The following is a 27,220-nucleotide window of genomic DNA, read 5'->3' as shown; positions in this document are numbered from 1 at the left end:
TTCGGTAAGGTTGTATACGTGGCCGTGTCAAAGCAACAAAACAAAAAAATACTTTGGGAGAGGAGGAAGATAAGGAAAGATTCAGGGAGGGAGGGGGGCACGCAGTCCTGTGGTATGATTCATCCAGTGCTCCCCCACTGGTACACCCCGTCTCCCCTCCTCGGTCACCCGCGCGAGGCTACACCTGTATCTCGTTTGACCCGATTTCCCCGTCCTTATCAATGACTACCTCCATCACCATCGTCTGTCACGGAGAGCATACCTTGATTAGCTATTCACCTCGTAGGCTATGTCCACAATTTCAATTATATAGTCTACACCTGACGTTCCTTATGGGGGCTTTGGAGAAGAGCGCATAGCCTACAATGGATTTGAGAAAAGCTAAAGCATTGACAGGCCTATAAAACTGTGACCCCCCCCCCCTCATGAATAGTCGAATCCCAAAACGAACCCCAATATCCAACCTGGTGTGAATTATTCATACAGTGGCAAGCAAGGGAACATCGTTAGCGTGGGCTATAACATCTGTAGGCTATACGGAAATTACAGCCCAGTATTAGGGAACACCGTTAGCGTGGGCTATAACATCTGTAGGCTATACGGAAATTACAGCCCAGTATTAGGGAACACAGTTAGCGTGGGCTATAACATCTGTAGGCTATACGGAAATTACAGCCCAGTATTAGGGAACACCGTTAGCGTGGGCTATAACATCTGTAGGCTATACGGAAATTACAGCCCAGTATTAGGGAACACCGTTAGCGTGGGCTATAACATCTGTAGGCTATACGGAAATTACAGCCCAGTATTAGGGAACACCGTTAGCGTGGGCTATAACATATGTAGGCTATACGGAAATTACAGCCCAGTATTAGGGAACACCGTTAGCGTGGGCTATAACATATGTAGGCTATACGGAAATTACAGCCCAGTATTAGGGAACACCGTTAGCGTGGGCTATAACATCTGTAGGCTATACGGAAATTACAGCCCAGTATTAGGGAACAATAGGGGATGTAAGGAGTTGTGGTGGTTGAACTGGTGTGAAATGTGACCACAATGGTAAACGACAGGCGTATTGGTAACATACTGGGACTAATTGTTGGCGGATGGCCGCTCGTGCGTCTGCCTTCTGGACACAGACACCTCGCTCGTGAATGGGGGTGTTGCGTTCGGGGTTCCACCGACCACCGTTCAGGGAAAGGAAATGTAGCCCTTACTTTAACACGGCTTCCTCTTTCTCCTCTTCCTCCTTCTGCCGATCCATCACGGCCATGATTATCTTCCTCTCCTCCTCGGTGAGATGGCTGAGGTCCGGCAGTTCGGGGACGGTCGGCGGCGCAGTGGGTGGGCGAGGGCCGCCCTGGGGCCCCACGGAGGCGGACGACATCTTTTCCACCAGCAGCACCCCTCCTTGGCTTGCTACTGTCGTTTCGACTGACTGAATCCCTGCTGCTTAGCGTTGCGAGCCACACCTCACGACATAGTCCACGGGTAGAGCAGCAGCTCTGGTGAATAGGGCAATCCGCCGCTGCTCATGGTTGTTGCAGGCACCCACGGTTGTGCTTTTGTTTCTCGTCCTCCTCGGCTTTTTTTCTCCACCTCCTCACTCTCTAGTCTCTCGCTTCTTCCCCCCACCCCCGCCGGCCCGCCTCTCCCCTCCACCACCGCCGGTTTTACGGGAAGCCCATCTCCACGCCAAGAGACAAGCAAGCCGAGGGACCCTCTGGATGGATTGGCTTTGAGCTGTGATGCCCTCGCGCCACCGGACACGGGCTCGGTGATGTTGGACCGTGGTAAAGTTAGGCGGAGTCTGTGTGTTGCCTTCCTCTCTCTCTCTCCCCCTCGCTCTCTCTCTCTCAGTTCTGCCACCGCCTCGGCACTGCTAATGTTGCTGCCACTGACAGGGAGATGAAACAGTCAATGGGAATGCAGCCCCCTAGAGCTCGCATCTTCCTTCCTTATGGTTGTGCACGCGCTTTTACGAATTTGAGAATGGGTTTCTCTCTCTCTCTCGCCTCATGCAAGAACAACACTTTTTCCAACCTCACTTATTTCAGGAGTTACGCCACCCTGGCTGGCACCACATACACACACACACACACACAAAGGCACACCTGCCTGCAAATATAAACCAAAAATAGTGCGTGTTCCCGTCGTTATAGCTCCAACATTAATTGACCGTTAAGGCTTCTGTGAAATATTGATCCACAGGAAAGGGTCAACTGGGTTCTGTCTGAGAGTTCAACGTCCTGGACTTAACGACGTTCAGTTTGATTCCTGACAGTTGCGTCAGAGATGCAAATGACAATCACTCTTACCAGCTATATTTCAAACCATTTTCAACATAACATATAGCTGGATGAACATACAGTGTGTATCGGTATAGTCGAATGACATATTTGATTGTTAATCAAAAAGGATCAGTACAATGGACATCCTGCAATGCGTTTCTCAGTCACGATAAAGGAAAAACATTTCAGCACCACGGACAGAGACATTTACGCACAACTCATAAGTATCATAATTGCAACAGTTTTATATCAGCTAATGTTTGTTTTTACTATCTATCCATTCACTTCATTGTCGAGCCCTTGTCTTTTGAAATATATTAAACAAAAATGCACATAAACATAAAATGCACATACAATTTACATAAACGTCAATGAACTGAAGTCAAAACCCCTACGCAAAACCCCTAATTAATTGTAGCTCAAGTTGTTGCTGTCGAGTATCAGTTCTAATGGTCGGCTATTCATCTGTTTGTATTCAAATCCAGACGCAAACACTGGCATCGGTTCCTTTCCAATGACGTAATGTTACGGGTCTCGAGTCGGAGTCCATCCACCAGATGGCAATGCTACCGACCGAGTTCGTTCGATTACGTCACCGAGGAAGTGACTGTACTGTATTGACGTCAACTATCAGTGGTGCAGCATTCTGTCATAATTTAGGTCGTGACTACTACCAGTCTGAACTGGATATTTTTAGCCTCTTGCTGTAACCTAAATCATGGAGATGGCTATTGGTTTCAGGTTTCATTCTCATAACATTGTTTTGTAGAAGAGCCCTCAGAAATTGAATGGAATGGTCCATTTAATTGAGAACAGGGTTGGTGTTTGTTGGTGGTGGTTTGAAAAATTAGGGAAAACATAAACTATAGCCATGTCATATCATCTGTTATATATATTCATCTGGCAATAGCTCACAAAGAACAAACAGAAAACACACTTGCATTACATGGACACCTTGGCTACATTAAGCCTGTGGTTAAACTCCTACACACATGGGTTATTTCATGATGCATCAATGTGGTGTAATAGATTTCAATACCATGAGTCAATCATGTCTAAGGAGACAACTACATTGTAAACCTCATAACAGAATCATAACCTAGGCTACAATCATATGATGGAAATCTTCAGTAGCCAGAGACAATCCATGTCCAATTACCATACTTATTCACCAGTATAAATCTCCCACAGGAAATTCTAATATGGGAATATCCCCATATCCAACAGCTGATAAAAGCATCATTATGAAGGGAACCGTTATAATTGTGCTTACTACTCCATCTTGAGGCCCTGAGCGAGAATGCCTGTTATTCTCCAGGAAAATGTGGATATAACTGATCTCATTAGCAACAACGTCTTTGCCTCGGTTGTCTCAATTTGAAGGTAACCAGTGATTTATTGACAAGTAGTTGAACTACGAAACCCCTTCCCTTCCCTTTTCAATGACAGTGATCCTGAAGATAAAACGGGTGGGGTGGGGGAAAGGGATTTGGGGATGAAGACGAAGTGTGATAAAGAAAAAACAGGAACACCGTTGTGGGTGCCTGCATCAGTGATCTCCCTGTGTGGTGTTGTGGTGGCAGGTGAGGCTGCTCACATCCTTGGTGATTTCGTCCTCTTTCTTGGAAGCCACTTTAGCCTGAAAAAAAAAACGAAAGGTAGAAAATCTAGAAAACCTATTTCACAGACAGCCATTAACACTGGATATCAGTATCAAAATAGTTGATAAATTATTATATTAAGTACAAAATAGACTAAGAGTATATGAGTTCGTACTTAGAGGCTTCTTGTTCTTCCCCCTGAGAGCTCTCCAGACAAATGAGAATAATCTACACCTCTTCTTCTTGGCAGCCGCAGTTGAGATGTCGTTGACATCAGTAGTAGAGGTAGACATTTTCTCGGCAGATTGCTCCAGGCTTGTAGGACTAGCATCAACTTCATGTAAAGCAACAAGGCAACTCTTGGTTGAAACCATAGAAATAGTGATGGTAAGTCTACTTCTCTTGGTTGAGACATCGCCCACGTGGATCTCAGGTTGGTTGTAGTCTCTCAGTGTGGAGTCATTATCCTGAGACACTAGGCCTGCAGCAGACTGGATCAGGTCATTTTCCACGATGGAAACACTGGTGGACAGAACCTGAGACACTAGGACTGCAGCAGACTGGATCAGGTCATTCTCCACAATGGCAACACTGGTGGACAGAACCTGAGACACTAGGACTGCAGCAGACTGGATCAGGTCATTCTCCACGATGGCAACACTGGTGGACAGAACCTGAGACACTAGGCCTGCAGCAGACTGGATCAGGTCATTCTCCACAATGGCAACACTGGTGGACAGAACCTGAGACACTAGGCCTGCAGCAGACTGGATCAGGTCATTCTCCACGATGGCAACACTGGTGGACAGAACCTGAGACACTAGGCCTGCAGCAGACTGGATCAGGTCATTCTCCACAATGACAACACTGGTGGACAGAACCTGAGACACTAGGCCTGCAGCAGACTGGATCAGGTCATTCTCCACAACGGTAACACTGGTGGACAGAACCTGAGACACTAGGCCTGCAGCAGACTGGATCAGGTCACTCTCCACAACGGTAACACTGGTGGACAGAACCTGAGACACTAGGCCTGCAGCAGACTGGATCAGGTCACTCTCCACAACGGTAACACTGGTAGACAGAACCTGAGACACTAGGCCTGCAGCAGACTGGATCAGGTCATTTTCCACGATGGCAACACTGGTAGACAGAACCTGAGACACTAGGACTGCATCAGACTGGATCAGGTCATTCTCCACGATGGTAACACTGGTGGACAGAACCTGAGACACTAGGCCTGCAGCAGACTGGATCAGGTCATTCTCCACGATGGCAACACTGGTGGACAGAACCTGCGACACTAGGCCTGCAGCAGACTGGATCAGGTCATTCTCCACGATGGCACCACTGGTGGACAGAACCTGAGACACTAGGCCTGCAGCAAACTGGATCAGGTTGTCTTCCTCGATGGAAACACTGGTGGACAGAACCTGAGGAGTCTGCAGGAGTGTCAGTGGCTCCCACTCATCCAGGAAGAAGCTCTCGACAGAAGGGAAGCTTCTTCCTTTCAGAGCTGGGGGAATGTAGGGGGTGTACCCAACAGTCCAGAACAGAGCGCTGTCGATGGCATTCGCGTAGTGGTACTTGTCGCCAAGTACCTTTGCAAAGCTCAGACGGATGTTCTTACTCAATTCAATTCAAGGGCTTTATTGGCATGGGAAACATGTGTTAACATTGCCAAAGCAAGTGAGGTAGACAACATACAAAGTGAATATATAAAGTGAAAAACAACAAAAATTAACAGTAAACATTACACATACAGAAGTTTCAAAACAGTAAAGACATTACAAATACATTTACATTTAAGTCATTTAGCAGACGCTCTTATCCAGAGCGACTTACAAATTGGTGCGTTCACCTTAAGACATCCAGTGGAACAGCCACTTTACAATAGTGCATCTAAATCTTTTAAGGGGGGGTGAGAAGGATTACTTTATCCTATCCTAGGTATTCCTGAAAGAGGTGGGGTTTCAGGTGTCTCCGGAAGGTGGTGATTGACTCCGCTGTCCTGGCGTCGTGAGGGAGTTTGTTCCACCATTGGGGGGCCAGAGCAGCGAACAGTTTTGACGGGGCTGCGCGGGAACTGTACTTCCTCAGTGGTAGGGAGGCGAGCAGGCCAGAGGTGGATGAACGCAGTGCCCTTGTTTGGGTGTAGGGCCTGATCAGAGCCTGGAGGTACTGAGGTGCCGTTCCCCTCACAGCTCCGTAGGCAAGCACCATGGTCTTGTAGCGGATGCGAGCTTCAACTGGAAGCCAGTGGAGAGAGCGGAGGAGCGGGGTGACGTGAGAGAACTTGGGAAGGTTGAACACCAGACGGGCTGCGGCGTTCTGGATGAGTTGTAGGGGTTTAATGGCACAGGCAGGGAGCCCAGCCAACAGCGAGTTGCAGTAATCCAGACGGGAGATGACAAGTGCCTGGATTAGGACCTGCGCTGCTTCCTGTGTGAGGCAGGGTCGTACTCTGCGGATGTTGTAGAGCATGAACCTACAAGAACGGGCCACCGCCTTGATGTTAGTTGAGAACGACAGGGTGTTGTCCAGGATCACGCCAAGGTTCTTAGCGCTCTGGGAGGAGGACACAATGGAGTTGTCAACCGTGATGGCATATGTCATATTATATATATATATACAATGTACAAATAGTTAAAGGACACAAGATAAAATGAATAAGCATAAATATGGGTTGTATTTACAATGGTGTTTGTTCTTCACTGGTTGCCCTTTTCTCGTGGCAACAGGTCACAAATCTTGCTGCTGTGATGGCACACTGTGGAATTTCACCCAAAAGATATGGGAGTTTTTCAAAATTGGATTTGTTTTCGAATTCTTTGTGGATCTGTGTAATCTGGGGGAAATATGTCTCTCTAATATGGTCATACATTGGGCAGGAGGTTAGGAAGTGCAGCTCAGTTTCCACCTCATTTTGTGGGCAGTGAGCACATAGCCTGTCTTCTCTTGAGAGCCATGTCTGCCTACGGCGGCCTTTCTCAATAGCAAGGCTATGCTCACTGAGTCTGTACATAGTCAAAGCTTTCCTTAATTTTGGGTCAGTCACAGTGGTCAGGTATTCTGCCGCTGTGTACTCTCTGTGTAGGGCCAAATAGCATTCTAGTTTGCTCTGTTTTTTTGTTAATTCTTTCCAATGTGTTAAGTAATTATCTTTTTGTTTTCTCATGATTTGGTTGGGTCTAATTGTGCTGTTGTCCTGGGGCTCTGTAGGGTGTGTTTGTGTTTGTGAACAGAGCCCCAGGACCAGCTTGCTTAGGGGACTCTTCTCCAGGTTCATCTCTCTGTAGGTGATGGCTTTGTTATGGAAGGTTTGTGAATCGCTTCCTTTTAGGTGGTTGTAGAATTTAACGTCTCTTTTCTGGATTTTGATAATTAGTGGGTATCGGCCTAATTCTGCTCTGCATGCATTATTTGGTGTTTTACGTTGTACACGGAGGATATTTTTTCAATTTGGTGTTTGTCCCATTTTGTGAAGTCTTGGTTGGTGAGCGGACCCCAGACCTCACAACCATAAAGGGCAATGGGCTCTATGACTGATTCAAGTATTTTTAGCCAAATCCTAATTGGTATGTTGAAATTTATGTTTCTTTTGATGGCATAAAATGCCCTTCTTGCCTTGTCTCTCAGATCGTTCACAGCTTTGTGGAAGTTACCTGTGGCGCTGATGTTTAGGCCAAGGTATGTATAGTTTTTTGTGTGCTCTAGGGCAACAGTGTCTAGATGGAATTTGTATTTGTGGTCCTGGTGACTGGACCTTTTTTGGAACACCATTATTTTGGTCTTACTGAGATTTACTGTCAGGGCCCAGGTCTGACAGAATCTGTGCATAAGATCTAGGTGCTGCTGTAGGCCCTCCTTGGTTGGTGACAGAAGCACCAGATCATCAGCAAACAGCAGACATTTGACTTGATTCTAGCAGGGGAGGCCGGGTGCTGCAGACTTTTCTAGTGCCCGCGCCAATTCGTTGATATATATGTTGAAGAGGTGGGGCTTAAGCTGCATCCCTGTCTAACCCCACGACCCTGTGTGAAGAAATGTGTGTGTTTTTTGCCAATTTTAACCGCACACTTGTTGTTTGTGTACATGGATTTTATAATGTCGTATGTTTTACCCCCAACACCACTTTCCATCAGTTTGTATAGCAGACCCTCATGCCAGATTGAGTCGAAGGCTTTTTTGAAATCAACAAAGCATGAGAAGACTTTGCCTTTGTTTTGGTTTGTTTGGTTGTCAATTAGGGTGTGCAGGGTGAATACATGGTCTGTTGTACGGTAATTTGGTAAAAAGCCAATTTGACATTTGCTCAGTACATTGTTTTCATTGAGGAAATGTACGAGTCTGCTGTTAATAATAATGCAGAGGATTTTCCCAAGGTTACTGTTGACACATATTCCACGGTAGTTATTGGGGTCAAATTTGTCTCCACTTTTGTGGATTGGGGTGATCAGTCCTTGGTTCCAAATATTGGGGAAGATGCCAGAGCTAAGTATGATGTTAAAGAGTTTTAGTATAGCCAATTGGAATTTGTTGTCTGTATATTTGATCATTTCATTGAGGATACCATCGACAGCACAGGCCTTTTTGGGTTGAAGGGTTTTTATTTTGTCCTGTAACTCATTCAATGTAATTGGAGAATCCAGTGGGTTCTGGTAGTCTTTAATAGTTGATTCTAAGATCTGTATTTGATCATGTATATGTTTTTGCTCTTTGTTCTTTGTTATAGAACCAAAAAGATTGGAGAAGTGGTTTACCCATACATCTCCATTTTGGATAGATAATTCTTCGTGTTGTTGTTTGTTTAGTGTTTTCCAATTTTCCCAGAAGTGGTTAGAGTCTATGGATTCTTCAATTGCATTGAGCTGATTTCTGACATGCTGTTCCTTCTTTTTCCGTAGTGTATTTCTGTATTGTTTTAGTGATTCACCATAGTGAAGGCGTAGACTCAGGTTTACCGGGTCTCTATGTTTTTGGTTGGACAGGTTTCTCAATTTCTTTCTTAGATTTTTGCATTCTTCATCAAACCATTTGTCATTATTGTTAATTTTCTTCGGTTTTCTATTTGAGATTTTTAGATTTGATAGGGAAGCTGATAGGGAAGCTGAGAGGTCAAATATACTGAGAGGTCAACATTTCAACTAACTACCGCTATCCACTAACCCATGCCCCTATCCTAACCCTAGCCCTAAACGTAACCCTTACACGAATTCTAAGCGAACCATAACCTTAGCAAGCAGTTATTATCAACAGATCGTTGGTCGAAAGTATGCCTGGCTGTAAATCATTTATTTGGAACTAAACAAATAAAGTGTGACCTGGAACTCTATTTCTGTTTAATAATAGTACATTTATTTTAGATAGCGCTTTTCATTAAATATCATCTCAAATACTGTTTAAAAACAAAACAAATGTAGCTGGTCTTGACTTCGGGTACGATCTTCCACAGCTGACTGTGTTAAGGCAGTTCAGAAAGGTAGTAGTAGCGGAGGGAGCTTCGATGGTACAGGGAGGGAGAATCGTCAGTCGGAAAGGCGGGCCCGGAGCTCTTCATCGGGCACCTTCGCCGCATCCTCCTCCTTTTCATGATGGTAATCAACAACCGAAGGTGTGGCCATTACCAAAATGTTACGACGTCGTCCTCAAATACTTGTAATTGATTGCAGAATATCGAGTAAGCTAGGGTCAACACCCTCACACTTTATGCACTCAAAAGAGATCATGCTAAAAACCACGTCCCGCGTATTTCCTCGCTTGGGAATTCGTTTTTTCTTCCTAGTTCTCCAGTTCAGTGCTTCTTCATTCAGTTAAACGTTTTTTCTTCCTAGCTCTCCAGTTCAGTGCTTCTTCATTCAGTTAAACGTTTTTTCTTCCTAGCTCTCCAGTTCAGTGCTTCTTCATTCAGTTAAACGTTTTTCTTCCTAGCTCTCCAGTTCAGTGCTTCTTCATTCAGTTAAACGTTTTTCTTCCTAGCTCTCCAGTTCAGTGCTTCTTCATTCAGTTAAACGTTTTTTCTTCCTAGCTCTCCAGTTCAGTGCTTCTTCATTCAGTTAAACGTTTTTTCTTCCTAGCTCTCCAGTTCAGTGCTTCTTCATTCAGTTAAACGTTTTTTCTTCCTAGCTCTCCAGTTCAGTGCTTCTTCATTCAGTTAAACGTTTTTTCTTCCTAGCTCTCCAGTTCAGTGCTTCTTCATTCAGTTAAACGTTTTTTTTTGTCAATTTTAGTATTTTTTTTTTTTTACCATGTTGCACCATCAACCAAATTCGATTAAATATTTAGCCTACTTAAAAGGGAGATTTTGGCTCTCCGTGTCTGTCTTCCCTCTTATGTGATACGGTAGTGGTGTATTTAACCTGCCAGCTCTGCAAAGGATGGTTAAAGAATGATACCACCCTGACATGTGCATGTGTAGCCTACCCCAGAAAAATAAATACAATAATAAATAAATGGGGGAGTAGACATGTTTTAAATGCAAACTTCTGTCCCTTCTTAGGTGTTCTGGTAGAATTGACATTGAATGCTGTTAATGGCAAAATCTAGAACTCAGAAGACACATTGGTTTATCATACTTTATTTTGTAGGGGAACCACATGTCGTTTAAAATGTTATACAGAGCTGTACATAGGAGAGCAGTATTCACAGAAATTATAGCCATGTCTTCTCCCAAAGTTTAAATACTATTCTTTAATTCTCTATAATAATTTTTATAATGATACAATAAAAGCTTGTGTAACTGGTCCTGCAGCTTTTTCGATATGTTGTCGATGATGTCTTTGTTGTTGTATTTGTTTACGTTGTTGTGGTTGTCGTTTTTTTTCCCTCCAAAAAAGGAAAATGAAAAGAGTTATGATATCCACAACATGTAACAGGCACTGACTGCCAGCCTGCGTATGATGGTGTATGAGCACTCCCAATTTACTCACAAAAGAGAGACGGAAAGAGAGGATGGATAGAAAGTGACAGAAAGAGAGAGATGTGCCCCATTTGAATACTTGCAGAAATGCTTCCTTCCTTCCTTGAAGTAATCACTGATCTGATTGGGTCAGTCAGACTAATAAGACGGTCACCTTGCTTTCACCTGTCCAATCACCAATGGATCTGTGATTACCTGAAGGAAACAAGGAAACAAGGCTGCATCGCTTCAGTATGCGAACAGCCAGATAAGCTCGATGTTGGAGAGTGGTCAGTATCAATTGGAGAACGGGCATCAGTTCATAGTAAGGTTACTGGAGGGGTTGGATGTTGGATTTCGGACCCCCTGGTTGCAATCCCCTCTGCCGCTGCCCTGACCCCCAATCCCTAACCTTTGACCTCCAGGGGTGGGGGGTCACTTCCAGAGCTGGTTGCTGAGGGTCTGACCGGAGGGTGCCGCGGCCCAGCCTCCCATGGTGGAGGCAGGCTGACCGAAGGCCATGGCCCCCCCGGCACCGTTCAGACTCATCCCTGACATCTGCTGGTTCATCTGGGGAAGACAGTAGGAGAGATGAATAGTAAGGTGTCAGGGAAACACAATATTGTCTAATACTAAAACAAACCCAAGCCCTGACCACAATGCATTTATATAGATCTGAGAACATTTGATAGTTAGGTAATGTTACCATATTGCCATACCTAAGTTACCTCACAAAGACACTTGATATTGTATTCTTATAAAACCATCTTATACTTCAAATGCGAAGTTTACTCCAAGGGGAAAATCCCCAATATGCCAAATAACATGACATCAAAAGAACTAACATACCTGTCCCATGTTCCAGTGGCCCTGCTGCCCAGGCTGGACGGCATACATCCCCTGCATGCCCTGAGCGGGCACCATACCCGCGGGCATCCCCCCCTGTGGTACCCCCATCATCCTCGGAGCCATGCCAACCATCCCGGCCGCGGGCGCTTGTCCCATGAAACCATTGGGCATCGTCATGCCAACCATCATGCCTGTGTTGGGTCCCATCATGGCAGCTCCATTCTGAGCCATCATGGCACCCATGACGGTGGTGGGGGGCATGCCTGTGCCCATGCCAGGGAAGGCCTGGTAGCCAGCAGGGACCTGCTGCTGGGGGATGCCTACTGGAAACTGCATCTGGGCGGGGTTCATGTATATACCAGCTGGAAGGGAGAAGTACAGGAGAAATACTGAGAACAGTTTGAGTTTCTTTCAAAATATAATTTTCTGTTAAAATTTGACTGCTTGCCATAGATATAGTAAAGTGACTGAACAACTTGGTTGGTGACTTGTTACTTTAGAAGTGTTTGGTATTTAACAGCATGCATTTATATAGCCCAGAGCCAGTTGAAGACCATTGACCAACCTCTGTTATTGGTTGGTGTGTGTGTGCATGCATTTGTGTGTCATGACTCTCCTGGTCAAGGATCAAAGGTCTCAGACCACAGGAGAGGAGAGGGGGGCTGGGCCAGTTATGACACCTCACGCCAATTGTAAATCTTATGCAGCAGAGAACCCTCTCCTGCTCTTCAGCACCAACCAAAGGAATGCCTTTGTTCTCTAGAATATTTTTGCCGCTAAAACTATAACACCCAAAAAAATGAATATTGGAACAATATTTCTAAGATAGGAATGTTAAGAATGGTCAGTGGGGATCTAAAAAATAATCATGTCATATTGATTTTCATTTTGTGATGTTTTTAAAAACTGTATCAACCAAATACTGTACCTTAGGAAGGAAACCCTCCTTCGGCTGTTATGTTTCCATCCAATATGATGTTAATACAATATGATGAACAATTAAACTATTTTTGTTAAGATATGAATGTGATTTTGGTTTTGATGTCCGTTGCACATTGATTTAGCCAAACGCAGAATGAGGTCAGACAAATGTGTCAGTGTGATGGAAATGCCCTTTCCGACCAGAGTGATTAAAAGGACTCGCTAAGAATTAACATATTCAGACCAGCAGATGTGAAGCATGAGCTAAACATTACAAATGGCTGGAAACTCAAACTCAACAAGAGATGAAGATAAACTCACTAGACCAAAACATTGACAGTCTGCAGCTGTGCATGTAAAGGGATCTAGATCTGACTATCTACCCGAGAAAGGAAGGAGAGGATCCCATCTCAGACGGTAATTGGGCATCTGAAGAACAGTTCAGAAGAAACACTCCACTCCAAGCCAGGACAACTAAGAAGGATATTGTAACCTCTGGTGGACAATCAGAGCCTTACACCCATCGAGCCATTCCTCATAGAAGGATTGATTGATTTCAACAGAGAGACAACAAACAAAGACATCTAACTTACATGTAAATACATTGCATTTCTTACCCAAACGGGCAGCAGTTGGTGTACAAGGTATAGGATTAATGTGAGAACAGTCCTAGAATGTAGCCACAATAAATGTCCTTTTCTCTATCCCTCTCTTTCCCCACCCCATTGTGTAACAAGCCATCATATTTTGTCAGTCCACTAGAGACTTTTGTCTCATGTAAATGTGTATTCTGTGTTGTTATTTAGATAGCTGGTAAATAAAAATTGAAATCAATGTGTAGAACTGAATAATCAGAAAAGGCTGGGGATCTTGCAGATTCAAGAAGTCTACAATGTTCAGAATGAGACTCATATGAGGTAATGATGAATAAATGACGTATCAATATATCTTATATATTTCTTCTAGAGTTTAATTCGGGAGATGGTAACTCATTAGACAACTTCTTCCGTGGTGCCCCAAATTCCTTATGAGCTAATTGTTACATGGTTAATTTAATTGAGTAACAACGATAAATAACATTCATCACATTAATCAAAGTCACATCACGATGTGCACACATGCCCACACTTATGTATGACAAGGCTCTACAGTGCAACCATTTTACTCGCATATGCGCCAAAATATTTTGTTGTACCACCTGGAATTTTTATTTAGGAGCACAAGTGCTGATGGTAATGATTGAAATTATTACTTCACTGTACTGCAGCCCTGGAGTGCCATGGTGAATACACTGAGTGCAAATTCATGACCGTCATTCTTGCACCATTATTACAAAGAAAACATCTTGTTACCTCAAATATTTGTCATTGTGCTCCTAAATTTCTTTGAGTGCTCCTACACATGCTCTTTGTAAAAAAGGTCAGTGTAGAGCCCTGCATGAGTGTATATAGCGTGCCTGTGTAGGCTTGTGTCTGTATATCTCCTTACCAGGCGGGGCATGCTGGTGCTGGGGCATCTGAGGCATACTGGTGTTCCCATACAGGGACAAGATGGAGTCCTTGGAGAGGGGTTTCTTGGCCCCGGTGTCCTCCCCCTTAATGCCCCCTCCACCACCAGTCTCACTGAACAGGTCCAGGTTTCCCTGGGCAGAGCCCGAGGATGGGGTTGCTGCTGGGGGTTGTGTTGGGGTGCTGGCTGGGGTACTGGAGCTAGCCTGGAAGAAGGAAGCAAAAACTGTAAGAACGACGTAAGAAAAGTCGCTAACACTATTCAGTGTGTTGAGTCTCTTGCTCCTCAAACGTCTCTCACGCTAGCATGCATTGGCCTGCATGGATGTGTGTGAGACAAATTACTCACTGCATTGAGAGCACAATGCTCTGGGCCATCGTTCAGATGTAGATGTACAGGTAATATATGTGCATGTAAATATAGAAGTTCAGTATGCGTCTTTAAGTTTGTGGAGCTGGGTGTCCATAGGGACCAGGGAAGTGGTGAGGTCATCAGATTGTGTTACCTGAGAGAACTGAGCAGCAGCATTAGATGAGGGGAGGGGGTTGGACACCATGGGGCCAAAGATATCCAAGTCGTGACTTGCTGTGCTAGCAGCACTACCGTTGTTAGCAGGGGCAGGTGTTGGAGCATCTAGAGAGATGGGAGAGACAGAGAGCCATGGAGAGGGGTTAAAAACAGATGTGTAAAACAGGTTATACAGGGGAGGAAAAAAAACATACTTAAGATGAATGTGTGTATTGTTCAAGACTCAGCATTTCTGAATAACTGACTGGTTTAGTACATTTGACATTTGAGTCATTTAGCAGACGCTCTTATCCAGAGCGACATACAGGAGCAATTAGGGTTAAGTGCCTTGCTCAAGGGCACAGCGACAAATTTCACCTAGTTAGCTCTTAACTGCTAGGCTTCCACCCAGGGTCGTATGCATCAAGGCAAAGCAGGGTCATATTCAATAGGCACAAAATGAAAGAAAACAGGCTGAAACCAGGAAGGACTATCTGAACTTGTCCAATAAGAAACTCATTTTCATTTTGGAAAACTGACTGGTTTAATCTTACCAAGGCCAAGTAGGTTGACGGGAGGTTCTGCTGTCTTCACAGGACTGGTTTTGGGGACATGGCGGGTCTCTTCACTCTTCAGGGGTTGAGTCCAAGAGAAAAGGCAAAATGATTGTGAAAAAAATAATAATGTAGTCTTGGAAGTAATAATGAAGTTGATGTGTTAAGCGTCTTCCAGACTAATGGCTAAATATGCAGGGCTTCGGTTGAGCATAGGTTTAGTTCATAATGAAAGCAAAGATCCTGATGAGGTGTACTTCAGATAAGACAAGCAAGGGATATTTGAAACCCTCAGCAGTCAAGCCCTCTTAGAGGTCAAAGGTTAGGTGCATCCTCAGCATTGGGTTACTTAACCACATTCAATGCTTTGTCTAGGAACCAACATGCCGGGAGCTCGACGCCCAGCATTCTAACCCTAAACCCACAGATGGTCTATTTTTCACCAATGTATCAACACGTCAAAGTAACTACTACACAGTGAGACGCACCACAACAAATCAGTTTGCTGGACATGGTGACCATAAACATTCGTAAATTGATGATTAGTTGTATTAAGTACTGGTATAATGCCAGACCTGTTAACTAATGTTTTTCATACAGTTTGCCATACTAGACTGTTAAAGGGCAATTCCACCACTTTTCAACCTCATTCATTATCTCCAGCACAATACCAGTATCGACATGTGAAAACCATGCATTTCTTCTTTTGGTAGAAAAAAAATCATGAAGCTCAAAAGTTCTACCCGATGACATCATCAAAAGTTAAAACATTTAAAAAACAAACACTAGGAGATTGGTGACATGGGGAGCAAGAACATACCCTCCCCTCTGGCAAAAAAAATAATAAATACATCAGTTTTTCTTGATTTTAAGTCCTACCCTGTAATAATACAGGGAAACAATTTGATCTTTTTAACCACAGATCATAAAACGTGCCGTTTTCACATATGTAGACAATGGTATGTTGCTGAAAAATGAATAGGGGTTTGAAAAGCGGTGGAATTGCCCTTTAAGTCTGCTCCCATTAAACCACTAAAACCTGACCGCTATAGCATGGAGTGTCATGATGAGTGGAATTGTTGTAAACAAAATAAACATAATTCTGACTGCAAAGCTCAAAAGAGACAAACAGGGTGTACAGTGTGATTGACGAAAAAGGAATATGGGTTGGGTTGAGACAGAACTCTTATATAAGGAATCTATAGATGTATCCATTCAAAACCACCGTACTTTGGCATTGTATGACAGCTTGGTTCCTCTATCAGTTTCCTTCTCTCGCTTGCTCTCCTTGTCTTTTGGCTGTAGAGGAACATCATAAGAGGAAATTAGAAGAAGAAAAAAAATCAATGGAGGAAGAGAGATAAAGGCCTAATCTCATTTGAATAATGTTCCAAATTGTTAGGCCATATAACACAATAAAACAGTACCACAAACACCTGTGGAAATGCATACTAGCAGATAGCCTGTCATTGCGCTAATGCTAGTTAGCATTAGCTAGTGAAACTACCTCTAACTTCCTTCATACTGGACCCAGAGACGTACAAATGTTATCCAAGAGTTCATCTGACTTTAGGGAAGTACATAATGGGCCTCATTGCCATAACTCCAAAGTATCCCTTTAACCTAACACATAACAAGCAACACTTTGGAGAGTCTACATACAAATAAGACAACACATTCTAGTACTATCCGCAAACCAGCTTGAGTGTGGTGTCAGAGGTGAGATACATACGCTGTGTCCATTGGTCACATTTTTGCTGTAGTATTTCTTCTTCTCATACTTGTCCCTGATGAAGAACTCCACTGCTCTGGGGTCAGGTGTTAAGGGGGGAAAAAAATGTAGCAATATTATAAAGGGGCAAGTACGTGTGTTTACGGGAAGCTTTTTGGGAACCGCCGTGTGTGTGAGAGAGAGTGAGTGAGTGCGAGAGAGACTGTGCGTGTCTGTGTGTGTGTGTGTGTAGTTGTAAGGATACTGGTCTGTCTGAGGCCTTCTGTAGTTGTCTGGAAGGTTGGCCTCATAAAGCTGCCTGGACTTGGAGTTGCCCATATCTACTATGCTCTGTTAGAGAAGAGAAGGAGAGATGAAGAGAAAGAGGGTGGGGGAAAGAGAGAAAGAGCACAGAGATAAAGGGGGGTGGAGGGTGGATAGTGAAACAGCAGGGGGGACATGATAAGTATGGGTTAAAAAGTCAACTTTGTATTCAGCCAGTAGGATATACAAGAAAGAGAGGTGTCTGTGTCAATAAATATAGGTCAATACATGACATTTCTAATTTATGAATATTATAAATCCTGGACATTGGCCAATTACCTGTATTTGTGCTGCTGTCCATTGGTCCAGGTTGACAGATTTGACCCGTGATATGTGAACCCCAAGGTTCCTGTGGATGCCAGCACATCGGATACAGATAAACACTCCCAGGTTCCATGATGCCCACCTTGGACCTGGCAGGCAGAGACAGGGTCGTACTCATTAGTGCACCGGTTTCAGTCTGTTCTCTTCCGTTAGGTGTCTAATGAACACAGCCCAGGTAACGGAAAATTCACTTATCAAAACCTGTCTGTACGGGTGGTGCAGGTGTCACAATAGGACTTCCGATTGGCAGGTCTTCCCTGTGCATTCTTTGACATTTAGGGATAGTTTCCCAGTGGTGACTTTCATGGTGCAGGGGTGTCGAAACTTGCATTTACTTGTATGACTGAAGTTTGGTTCAAGGTGTGGTGGGAGACAAAATGCTACCTAGCATAGCTAAGCTAGCCTAGTAGCTACCAGATAAATGCTAAAGAGGAAGGAAGGTGTCAGCAGACTAGCTGCTACTTACAGTTAGCATAGTCAGCTAACAACTCAGTCGGAGTCTGGCTAGACGAATAACTGAAACGGTTATATAAGATCAAATGACACAATTTAACGAAGTTGACATTGTTTTATATAGTTACCTTTCGCCTCACAATCGGCGCAGTATTTGTTGTCGTCCTCTCTCAGCATTTTGGACAGAATGGCCTGATGCTGCTCGTTGAGTTTCAGGGCCTTCTCTCTCTCTGATCGGGTTGTCATCTTTGCTGATGTTCTGTTTGTTCTTTCAATAAAACTGTTGTCTACCGTGAATTTTTTTAACTTTATGATTTAAGACCATAATCAGACAAATGAACGCCTTCGAGAGAAGTGTAAAAACACCCGGAACCGAAATTTGTTCTCCGCCCACAAGAATGCACGAACTCGCGGGAGGCGGGTGAACATACCTAAACGGCTCTCGGGATTGGATGATGGAATGACGTGGCCTGCTGACGCATGTCAGGGTTTCTTGACAATTAAAAAAAAACATTTTTTAATGTTTAAAATGTTGTTGGTACAGATTATCCGTCCTTGGGAATTTCTGTATTAACAAAAATATTATACAAGTTCTTATGTACTGCTGTGAATCAAGTACTGATGTGTCAAGATGTTTTCTGTTCTTCGGTTTAGAACAAAGTGCTACAGTGAATAACGAATGTCTGTATATTTTGTTGATTTTTCCTTTTATTAAGAACAAATCTGGCATACATTGATACATGGAAATATATACATAACAATGTAAGGTTTCACCGAAGTATGCAAATTGTGTTCCAGTAGCCAGAGAGAGCAACATAAATATCTATATAACATGTTTAAAAAAACATTAAAAAGGTTAACCTATTGTGAAACATACAGGAAATAACACAATAAACCAGTGACCCATCAAGCCACTATCGCAATACATACTCATGATATTACCATACACCTAGCCTGGTGCCAGACCTGATTGTACTGTATAACCAACGCTTATGATCGATGGCATGACAATGAGACGGCAAGACAGCACAAACATCTGGGACCAGGCTGCTACACACGCTGACAAAACTAGAACCAAGATGTCTGACCAGTTACTGTTAATAAAAGGTTTCCAGGCGGATCTTGAAACAGTCCTCTGGGTGTCTCTGTGCAATGCCGTGGCGCAGCAGCATCTCTGTGTACGGGGGCCAGAACGTCTCGTCTATCGATACGTAAGGATCGTGAGGCGTCTCCAGAGTCGTGTTCATCAGCAGCTGCAAATTTTAACAATGGAAGATAAGGTTTAAGGTAAGGGTTTAAGGTTATTACTTATGTTGTTGTTCAATTGGAGCAAGAGGTGAGTAGGGATGTTATGTCATTTGTTGTTCTGTGATCAAGTTGATCTACATTACAAAGATGTGAGGGTAATGTAAGTGTAAAATATAGTCATAGGGTCATAAAAAGCTAGACTATAAAGCTGCTACTGGTTCAAGCATGTAGTAATAAAGTAATACAAAATTAAACCAGAGCACCGGGTTGAATAATAAAACAAACAATGCATGCGAACAGAGACTTACCTCCAGGACTTCATTGAGTGAAATTAGATTCTCGTTCAGCTCTTGAGGAATGTTCTGAAAACAGAAATAAAAACGATACCATCTAGGCTGGTCCCAGATCTGTTTGTGCTCTCTTGCCCAACAACACATAAAAAGTTAGCTACACAGCACAAACAGATCTGAGACCAAGCTAGATGCAACCCCTTCATCAGAGCCACATAATACATCACTAAGACTGCCACCTTTTCCTTCTTGTCAGCGTTGGTCTCCTGTGTAGGAAGTGGGAAGTGTTCCGCCAGTACGTCTGCCAGGGTCTCCATCAGTCTGTTCTGGTAATCCTTCATCTTCTGGATCTTCTTCTTAGTGTCCTGCAACACACTGAACAGCAGCAGCAATACTTCCATATTAAACTCAGGATAGTTGTCAATGTGTTGGTTTGTTCTGATGTCTATTATTCAGGATTATATTCATAGGCAGGAAACCGAAGAAAACGCTCCAAAACGGGGAGGTAAAATCTGTTCAATTAAAAAAAAAAAAAAGTTTTTGTTTAGCCTCGTAAATATTTAATTTACAGTGTGCCCGAACAAACGTGACCCAGTTGTTGTACATTACCTGTGTTCCGATAACCTTTCGTTTTCCAGTCGCTGTTTGACCACATGTTCAGTGCCTGCCCTCAACACTTCCTTCTTTTCCTCCAACCACTTCTGTTCACTGAAACAGGAACACAGATGTATACTGTCAAATCTACTGTCTCCATGTCAACATTCAAAGGGTTGGAGATTTAGAATAACAATCACATTCAAAGAAAACCTTTTTAAAGTCTCTCTCAGTGTGTCTCTCTTGGCTTGAGAGCAAGAGAGGACTAACTCCAGTTGTGAATTCAGCTTCTGTAACTGTGGAAGTAGGAAAGAAAAGTAAAAAATAAAATAAAAACTCCAGTTGTGAATATGTTTACTTTTCATAAGCATAAGGCTCTGTATAACTATAAAATAGCTGATATCTGAAATGTGTACAGAACCAGTCAAAAGTTGACACCGACTGATTCAAGGGTTCTTCTTTATTTTACTATTTTCTACATTGTAGAATAATAGTGAAGGCATCAGAACTATGAAATAGCACATGTGGAATCATGTGGTAACCAAAAAAGGAATCATGCAGTAACCACAAAAAAAAAGTGTTACACAAATCAAAATATATTTTAATATTTGAGATTCTTCAAAGTAGCCACCCTTTGCCTTAATGACAGCTTTGCACACTTTTGGCATTCTCTCAAAAAGCTTCATGAGGTAGTCACCTAGAATGCATTTCAATTAACAGGTGTGGCTTGTTAAAAAGTAATTTTTTTCTTCATGCATTTGAAGAACATGGCTGAGGTTTTACATTATCCCAATCAATTGTGCTATTTTGTTAGTTTTTTGCGTTTTGTGTAAATTATTTTGTACATAATGTTGCTGCTACAGTCTCTTATAACCGAAAATAACTTCTGGACATCAGAACAGCAATTTACTCACCGCGGACTGGAAGAAACTTTTTCCTTTAACGAGTCCGAGGAGAAGCATATACTGCTTCACTGGAACAGGCCCAGATCCCTGTAATTTGCTTTAAGAAAAGACGCAGGAAAAGGGGCCACAGATCGGGCAGCCTTCCGACAGGCGTCGGAGCCGGTGTAGTACGATTCGATCTAAGTCCTGTATTGATGCTTTGCCTGTTTGATGGTTTGTCGGTGGGCATAGAGGGATTTCTTATAAGCTTCCAGGTTAGAGTCACACTTCTTGAAAGCGGCAGCTCTACCCTTTAGCTCAGTGCGAATGTTGCCTTCTGGTTGGGGTATGTACGTACAGTCACTGTGGGGACGACGTCCTCGAGGCACTTATTGATAACTGATGTGGTGTACTCCTCAATACCATCGGAAGAATCCCGGAACATATTCCTGGAACATATTCCAGTCTGTGCTAGCAAAACAGAAGACCTGGCCTTCACAATCACCCGACCTCAATCCAATTGAGATGGTTTGGGATTAGTTGGACGGCAGCGTGAAGGAAAAGCAGTGCTCAGCATATTTGGGAACTCATTCAAGACTGTCGGAAACAAGTGCTCAGCATATTTGGGAACTCATTCAAGACTGTCGGAAAAGAATTCCAGGTGACTACCTCGTGAAGCTTGTTGAGAAAATGGCAAGTGTGCAATGCTGTCATCAAGGCAAAGGGTGGATACTTTGAAGAGTCTCAAATATAACATTTTTGATTTAACACTTTTCAGTTTTGATTTATTCACATTCTACAATGTAGAAAATATTAAAAAATAAAGAAAAACACTTGAATGAATAGGTGTCCAAATTTGACTGGTACTGTATATTAAAAGGTAACTGCATAGAAATATTTTTACACAGAAATGGTGTAAATTTTCCAACATCTACATGTGAATTTACCTCCTCTGCTCCAACGACGAGTAACACCTCTGGATTTGTGGACAACACTATGGATAGAAAGTAAACCACATTCTGATGGTACATATCATGCTTATGTCTCAGTCATACAGTATAAGTGCAATCAATTAGTTATAAAGGAATGATGTTCAGAGTAGAAACCAGACACTCACGTTCTGGCCGTCTTGTCTGCCACTGCTTCAGCTCAGCTGCTACAGCTTTCAATCTATTCACAGACTGTTGGACATAACAGATATGCAGCAGATAAGGCAAGATCATGTAAAAAGTTCATGCATCACGCATACTAATGGTTTCATTCAGCTACAGGAAAATAGGGACATCTCTCACCTGTTCTTGAGGGTTTTCATCGGAGTCAGGCTCTGCGAGAATGATCTCGTTCTGAAGCTGAAAAACAAGCAGAATATTACATTTTAACATTAACACAATAACATCACATCATCCAAAGTTGTCTGTGCAGGACCGAGCTGTCATCGTAAACAGACCAGTACCATCTCTAGCTGGGCAAACTGCTCTTCACACTCGTTAAACAGTTGTGCCTGTGCAGCTTCCGAGCACTCTGTGTAGAAAGGAATGGCTGGTTTTGCTGGAGTATCCTGGACTTCTGACTCTGTGTCCAGTGGCTGTCCCTGTGATAAAAATGTCAGAATTATTAAGACATGCATGTTGAATGGGTAGCTTATTGTAATTTCAGTAAAGCTTACAAAGGCTCATATTTGGCTACCTTACTTACATTCTCCTGTTGCAACGTTACCTCATTCGAACTCTGAAAACAAGGAATTCACAATATTGTTATCAACAAGTGGGTAACTACCGAGCTCTGGTCCACGCCCATGCATTGCGTTGCATTGGATCTGCAGTCTATAGCGTGGACCAGTGAGTATGGCGGAACATTTTCAAAAGTCGTTTGAGTCATGTTTTGGGGGGGAAATACACCAGGCGCATACAAAGAAATCTTTACTTTGGTGAGTTAAGAAAATACCTTGAAGTCAGATTAAGTTAGCTAGATTTTTCAATTAGCCAGCTTCCTCATCATTTAAAAAAATGTCAGACAAAGTATATATTTTTTTACATAAAAGCAGGAAGTAACGTTACTCTTGGAAGAAACATTACAGTTCATAGCTAGCTACCAAACCCTCAAAAACAAGCAAACGAACGTCAGCTAGCTAGCAAACGTTAGCAGTGAAAAAGATTAGCATATCCGACTAAAAACAAGTTAACGTTATATCATTAACGTCACAAATAGGAGAACATTCATCAATTGGAAACCGACTATTTTTCACTTTGTCAAACAACGTGTCCACCTACCATATTTGAAATAGTTAGCTGGCTTATTTTCTTAAAACGTATAATATTTCACTATATCATACAGTCACAGATAAATGATATACAGATGTCAACTTCACGGCTAGTTCCTTTTCAAAATCCGCCAGTATTAATGACGTACGTATGGGCGGAAGTACTTCGTTTGAGAGCGTTAGGTTTGCGTACTGATACGCATATCACTGAGAACGGCGCAATCGTGTGCGACTGCAGCCCGCATTCGAGCCCCCATTAGTTATTAGTTTAGTTATTATTATTTTTATATTATTTAGTTATTAGTTATTGCATGAACGCAGTTGCACCCTTCTCAAATTAGGGCTCGTGGGGAATTTAAATCTTGAGCGATGCATGTCAGCTAGCACTGTTTTACAGACTGCCTGCCGCCCCAAAGACCAGAGGAAATCGCAGCAGGGCTGCTTTGCAAGCTAGTCTTGGCCTCCACTCCTACATCTACATCACCCGGTGTCAAGGGAGGCCAAGAAGATCTTTAGGTGCCTCAGCCACCCGAGACTCGGCATATTCACTCATGTCCCCATACAAATAAATGTTGGAAGACTGGACGATGTGATTGGCTTCAACCCCTGCAGTAGTTCTACGGCATGTAGGGATTCCTGTAAAAAAGTGACGGTATTCAGCAGCTCTGAAACTGGTAAACAATACACTATCAAATAGTTCCTCACATGCAGCTCATCTAATGTCTTAAACCTAATCTCTTGTCCGTGTAATATGTGGGCAAAACCAGTAGACTGATAAGAACGTTTATTATAGTACTCAAGAGTGCTGTAAGGAGAAATGACCCCAAATCCCCTATTGCAAATCATTTTAATGAGGCCGGAGTTGGGCCGAAAATCTCCCCACTGCCAGACCCCCCCCCCATTTTTTAAAATTCCCTTAATTTTGTGGCTAGAGTCAAATACTTTCTGTGACACACATCAGAGTCAAATACTTTCTAGAACAAACTCCACGTCCGGATAGGCAACCGAAATGAATAATTCATGTATGTGTGTTATATTAAACAGAGGAGGAAGTAAAATGTGTGCAAGCAATAAACATTTCAGAACAATTATGGCTGAATTATTATCCTTACACTTTCAAAAATACGAGTCGAATAAGACATGGGAGAGACTAAGAATTTTGTCAAAGAGATTTATTTATAGACTAATACAAAATCAGTAGCGTATTTCGGTACGGGCGGCATCTTGCCGGAGCGCGCGCCCAGGGCGCCATACAAGCTAGAACCGCCACAAACACTTGAAACACATAACCAAACCGCAAACTGCAGACAAAAATGCGTTCTGTTACTAAGATCAGTGAAATGTAGGCTAAAATGACAATGGAGTGAAGAGCAGAAATCTCTACTAGCAAGCAACTCGCAGCAATGAAGAACGCGAAGGGGGAGAGAATTCTGTCAGGGGGGAGATTTTCGGCACAACACCTGTCACCCGGTCTCATTCCATGTTCTTCTGTTCTATACAGCAGATAAAACGTTCACGTAGGGGTGGTAATCTGGAATTTAGTCTTCTCCAGACAAAATGCAGGTGGATAGTATATTTAAAAACTCTCCACCCATCAGGCATGAATTAAAAATGGTTATTGAAGTGTTTTCTGTAAATGGTAAATTGCCTGTTTTGGTGTTCTGTTTTTCTTGTCTATTGGTATTTCTAGCTCCCTATTCTTACAATCCTGTGTTATTTGTTCTGAGGAAATGTTCAAATGATATATGTAAAAGCAATAATTTATGAATCCTAGAGGAAGACCTGGTTCAGTCTACTTTCCAACAGACACTGGGAGACAAATTCACCTTTCAGCAGGACACTAACCTAAAACACAAGGCCAAGTATACACTGGAGTTGCTAACCAAGATGACATTGAATGTTCCTGAGTGGCCTAGTTACAGTTTTGACTTTAAATCGTCTTGAAAATCTATGGCAAGGCTTGAAAATGTCTGTCTAGCAATGATCAACAACCAACTTGACAGAGCTTGATACATTTATCAAAGCCCTTAGAGTTAGCCAGAAAGACGTATAGCTGTAATCACTGGCAACAGTGATTCTTACATGTTTTGACTCGGGTTTGAATACTTATCTAATCAAGATATATTAGTGTTTTATTTAGATTAATAAAAAATATTTGTACAAATCTTCCACATTATTTTGTGTAGATTGTTGACAAACATTGACAATTACAACCATTTTTTTTATTTTACCTTTATTTAACTAGTAAAGTCAGTTAAGAACAAATTCTTATTTTCAATGACGGCCTAAGAACAGAACTGCCTGTTCAGGGATCTGTTCAGGGGCAGAACGACAGATTTGTACCTTGTCAGCTCGAGGGTTTGAACTTGCAACCATTCGGGTTGCTAGTACACTGCTCTAACCACTAGGCTACCCTGCCGCCCCATTTTAATCCCACTTTGTAACACAACAAAAGGTGGAAAAAGTCAAGGGGTGTGAATACTTTCTGAAGGCACTACATGTGAGAATGTTGTTTATTGTGTGTCTTGGCAAACTCCAAGCGGTCTGTCATGTGCCTTTTACTCAGGAGTGGCTTCTGTCTGGCAACCCTACCATAAAGGCCTAATTGGTGGATTGCTGTAGAGATGGTTGTCCTTCTGGAAGGTTCTCCCATCTCCACAGAGGAACTCTGGAGCTCTGTCAGAGTGACCATTGGGTTCCTGGTCACCTCCCTGACCAAGGCTGTTTTCCCCCAATTACTCAGTTTGGCTGGGCAGTCAGCTCTTGAAAGAGTCTTGGTGGTTCCAAACTTCTTCCGTTTAAGATTGATGGAGGCCACCGTGTTCTTGGGGACCCTCAATGCTGCAGACATTTTTTGGTACCCTTCCCCAGATCTGTGCCTCGACACAATCTTGTCTCAGAGCGCTACAGACAATTCCTTCGACCTCGTGGCTTGGTTTTTGCTCTGACATGCACTGTCAACTGTGGGACCTTATATAGACAGGTGTGTGCCTTTCCAAATCATGTCCAATCAATTGATTTTACCACAGGTGGACTCCAGTCAAGTTGTAGAAACATCTCAAGGATGATCAATGGAAACAGGATGCACCTGAGCTCAATTTTGAGTCTCATAGCAAAGGGTCTGAAGATAAGTGAGGTATTTTATATTTTATTTTGAATTTGCAAACATTTCTAAAAATGTGTTTTCACTTTGTTATTATGGGGTATTGTGTGTAGATTGATCAGGGGAAAAATGAATTGAATCCATTTTAGAATAAGGCTGTAACGTAACAAAATGGAAAAAGGGAAGGGGCCTGAATACTTTTGGAATGGACTGTTTGTGCACATTGCCCAGGTGAGGAAAAGCACAGGGCACGCATCTAGGTGCCGCTTTTATGCATGGTTGCGGTAATGCATAAACATTCAATACTGGATAATCAATTTAAAATGAATCAATGATGAGGTTTTCTTTGCATATTGTTTATTGTTTATGGCCAGAGTGTGTGGTAAACAGAATCTAATTTACATTCCGATTCCAAACACTGCATAATGCCATTCTGTGTAAAGAATACCATCTCAATGCGACCGAGATTGTCACAATGCTGACGCATCACATGGAACTCCAGAACCCAAGAGATAAGTTCAGAAATGTCAAGAATTCAACAGTTCTTGATTGACAAACAACGAGAGAGACAGCATTATTATGGCAAGCTTTTCCTTCATCTTCCCCGAAGACAGACGTTGTTCCATTAAGGACAACAAAGTCGATTCAGGTAGGAACAATTAAATTAATTTACATCTTGAAACTTCAATATTAATTGAAGATTGAATTATTAGTTGAAAGGAAATATAAAATGTAGGTTAAGATGACTTGGGGCATTTGTTAGTTATCAAGCAATGTAACCATGCAAAATTAAGTTATACACTTATGTCCAATTACCTCTCCTTTGTACCAAAGTGTGCATTTGTTCACTTCACTGATTTCAAAGGATATTACTGGTATAATAAATATAGTTAGAC

The 27,220-nt window shown here is 42.7% G+C and overlaps 3 protein-coding genes across 4 annotated transcripts in view; all 3 read right to left on the bottom strand.

Moving 5' to 3' along the window:
- Positions 1-1,898, bottom strand: part of LOC115103681 (regulating synaptic membrane exocytosis protein 1-like) — a 97,704-nt gene extending 95,806 nt beyond the window's left edge. The window contains 1 exon segment of the mRNA XM_065006200.1: positions 1,221-1,898. Coding sequence (XP_064862272.1) covers positions 1,221-1,390 — 170 coding nt within the window. The 5' untranslated portion in view covers positions 1,391-1,898.
- Positions 1,899-10,456: 8,558 nt separating this feature from the next.
- On the bottom strand, positions 10,457-18,327 carry LOC115103680 (stromal membrane-associated protein 1-like). Its single transcript, XM_029624530.2, has 10 exons — positions 18,074-18,327; positions 17,448-17,581; positions 17,110-17,195; positions 16,866-16,941; positions 16,364-16,432; positions 15,134-15,209; positions 14,578-14,705; positions 14,052-14,277; positions 11,643-12,004; positions 10,457-11,363 (listed from the first exon to the last, which is right to left on the bottom strand). The coding sequence occupies exons 1-10, from the start codon at positions 18,189-18,191 to the stop codon at positions 11,229-11,231; spliced, it is 1,410 nt and encodes a 469-aa protein (XP_029480390.1). The 5' UTR covers positions 18,192-18,327; the 3' UTR covers positions 10,457-11,228.
- Positions 18,328-18,633: 306 nt separating this feature from the next.
- On the bottom strand, positions 18,634-23,364 carry LOC115103679 (centromere protein K-like). Of its 2 annotated transcripts, none has more exons than XM_029624527.2 (11): positions 23,232-23,364; positions 22,648-22,689; positions 22,415-22,552; positions 22,254-22,310; positions 22,079-22,142; positions 21,909-21,955; positions 20,291-20,373; positions 20,093-20,191; positions 19,723-19,858; positions 19,502-19,555; positions 18,634-19,198 (listed from the first exon to the last, which is right to left on the bottom strand). In XM_029624527.2, the coding sequence occupies exons 1-11, from the start codon at positions 23,232-23,234 to the stop codon at positions 19,043-19,045; spliced, it is 879 nt and encodes a 292-aa protein (XP_029480387.2). In that variant the 5' UTR covers positions 23,235-23,364; the 3' UTR covers positions 18,634-19,042. The 2 variants fall into 2 exon arrangements, with proteins under 2 accessions (XP_029480387.2, XP_029480389.2); XM_029624529.2 differs by having other exon boundaries at positions 22,657-22,689.
- Positions 23,365-27,220: the final 3,856 nt, after the last annotated feature.

Source organism: Oncorhynchus nerka, linkage group LG21 (assembly GCF_034236695.1).
Source record: "Oncorhynchus nerka isolate Pitt River linkage group LG21, Oner_Uvic_2.0, whole genome shotgun sequence".
In the NCBI taxonomy this organism is placed as follows: domain Eukaryota; kingdom Metazoa; phylum Chordata; class Actinopteri; order Salmoniformes; family Salmonidae; genus Oncorhynchus; species Oncorhynchus nerka.
This window is presented reverse-complemented; position numbering and strand designations above follow the sequence as displayed.

Excerpts from the sequence above, each read along its gene's own strand:
- LOC115103679 (XM_029624527.2), bottom strand. Across the intron at positions 22,553-22,647 it reads AACAGGAGAATGTAAGTAAG|GGACAGCCACTGGACACAGA; the intron begins GTAGCCAAATAT and ends TTTTTATCACAG. Across the intron at positions 20,374-21,908 it reads TCGTCGTTGGAGCAGAGGAG|TTACAGAAGCTGAATTCACA; the intron begins GTAAATTCACAT and ends CTACTTCCACAG.
- LOC115103680 (XM_029624530.2), bottom strand. The coding sequence starts at position 18,191 with ATGACAACCCGATCAGAGAGAGAGAAGGCCCTGAAACTCAACGAGCAG. Across the intron at positions 15,210-16,363 it reads AGCTGTCATACAATGCCAAA|AGTGAAGAGACCCGCCATGT; the intron begins GTACGGTGGTTT and ends CAACCCCTGAAG. Across the intron at positions 11,364-11,642 it reads GCCACTGGAACATGGGACAG|ATGAACCAGCAGATGTCAGG; the intron begins GTATGTTAGTTC and ends TGTCTTCCCCAG.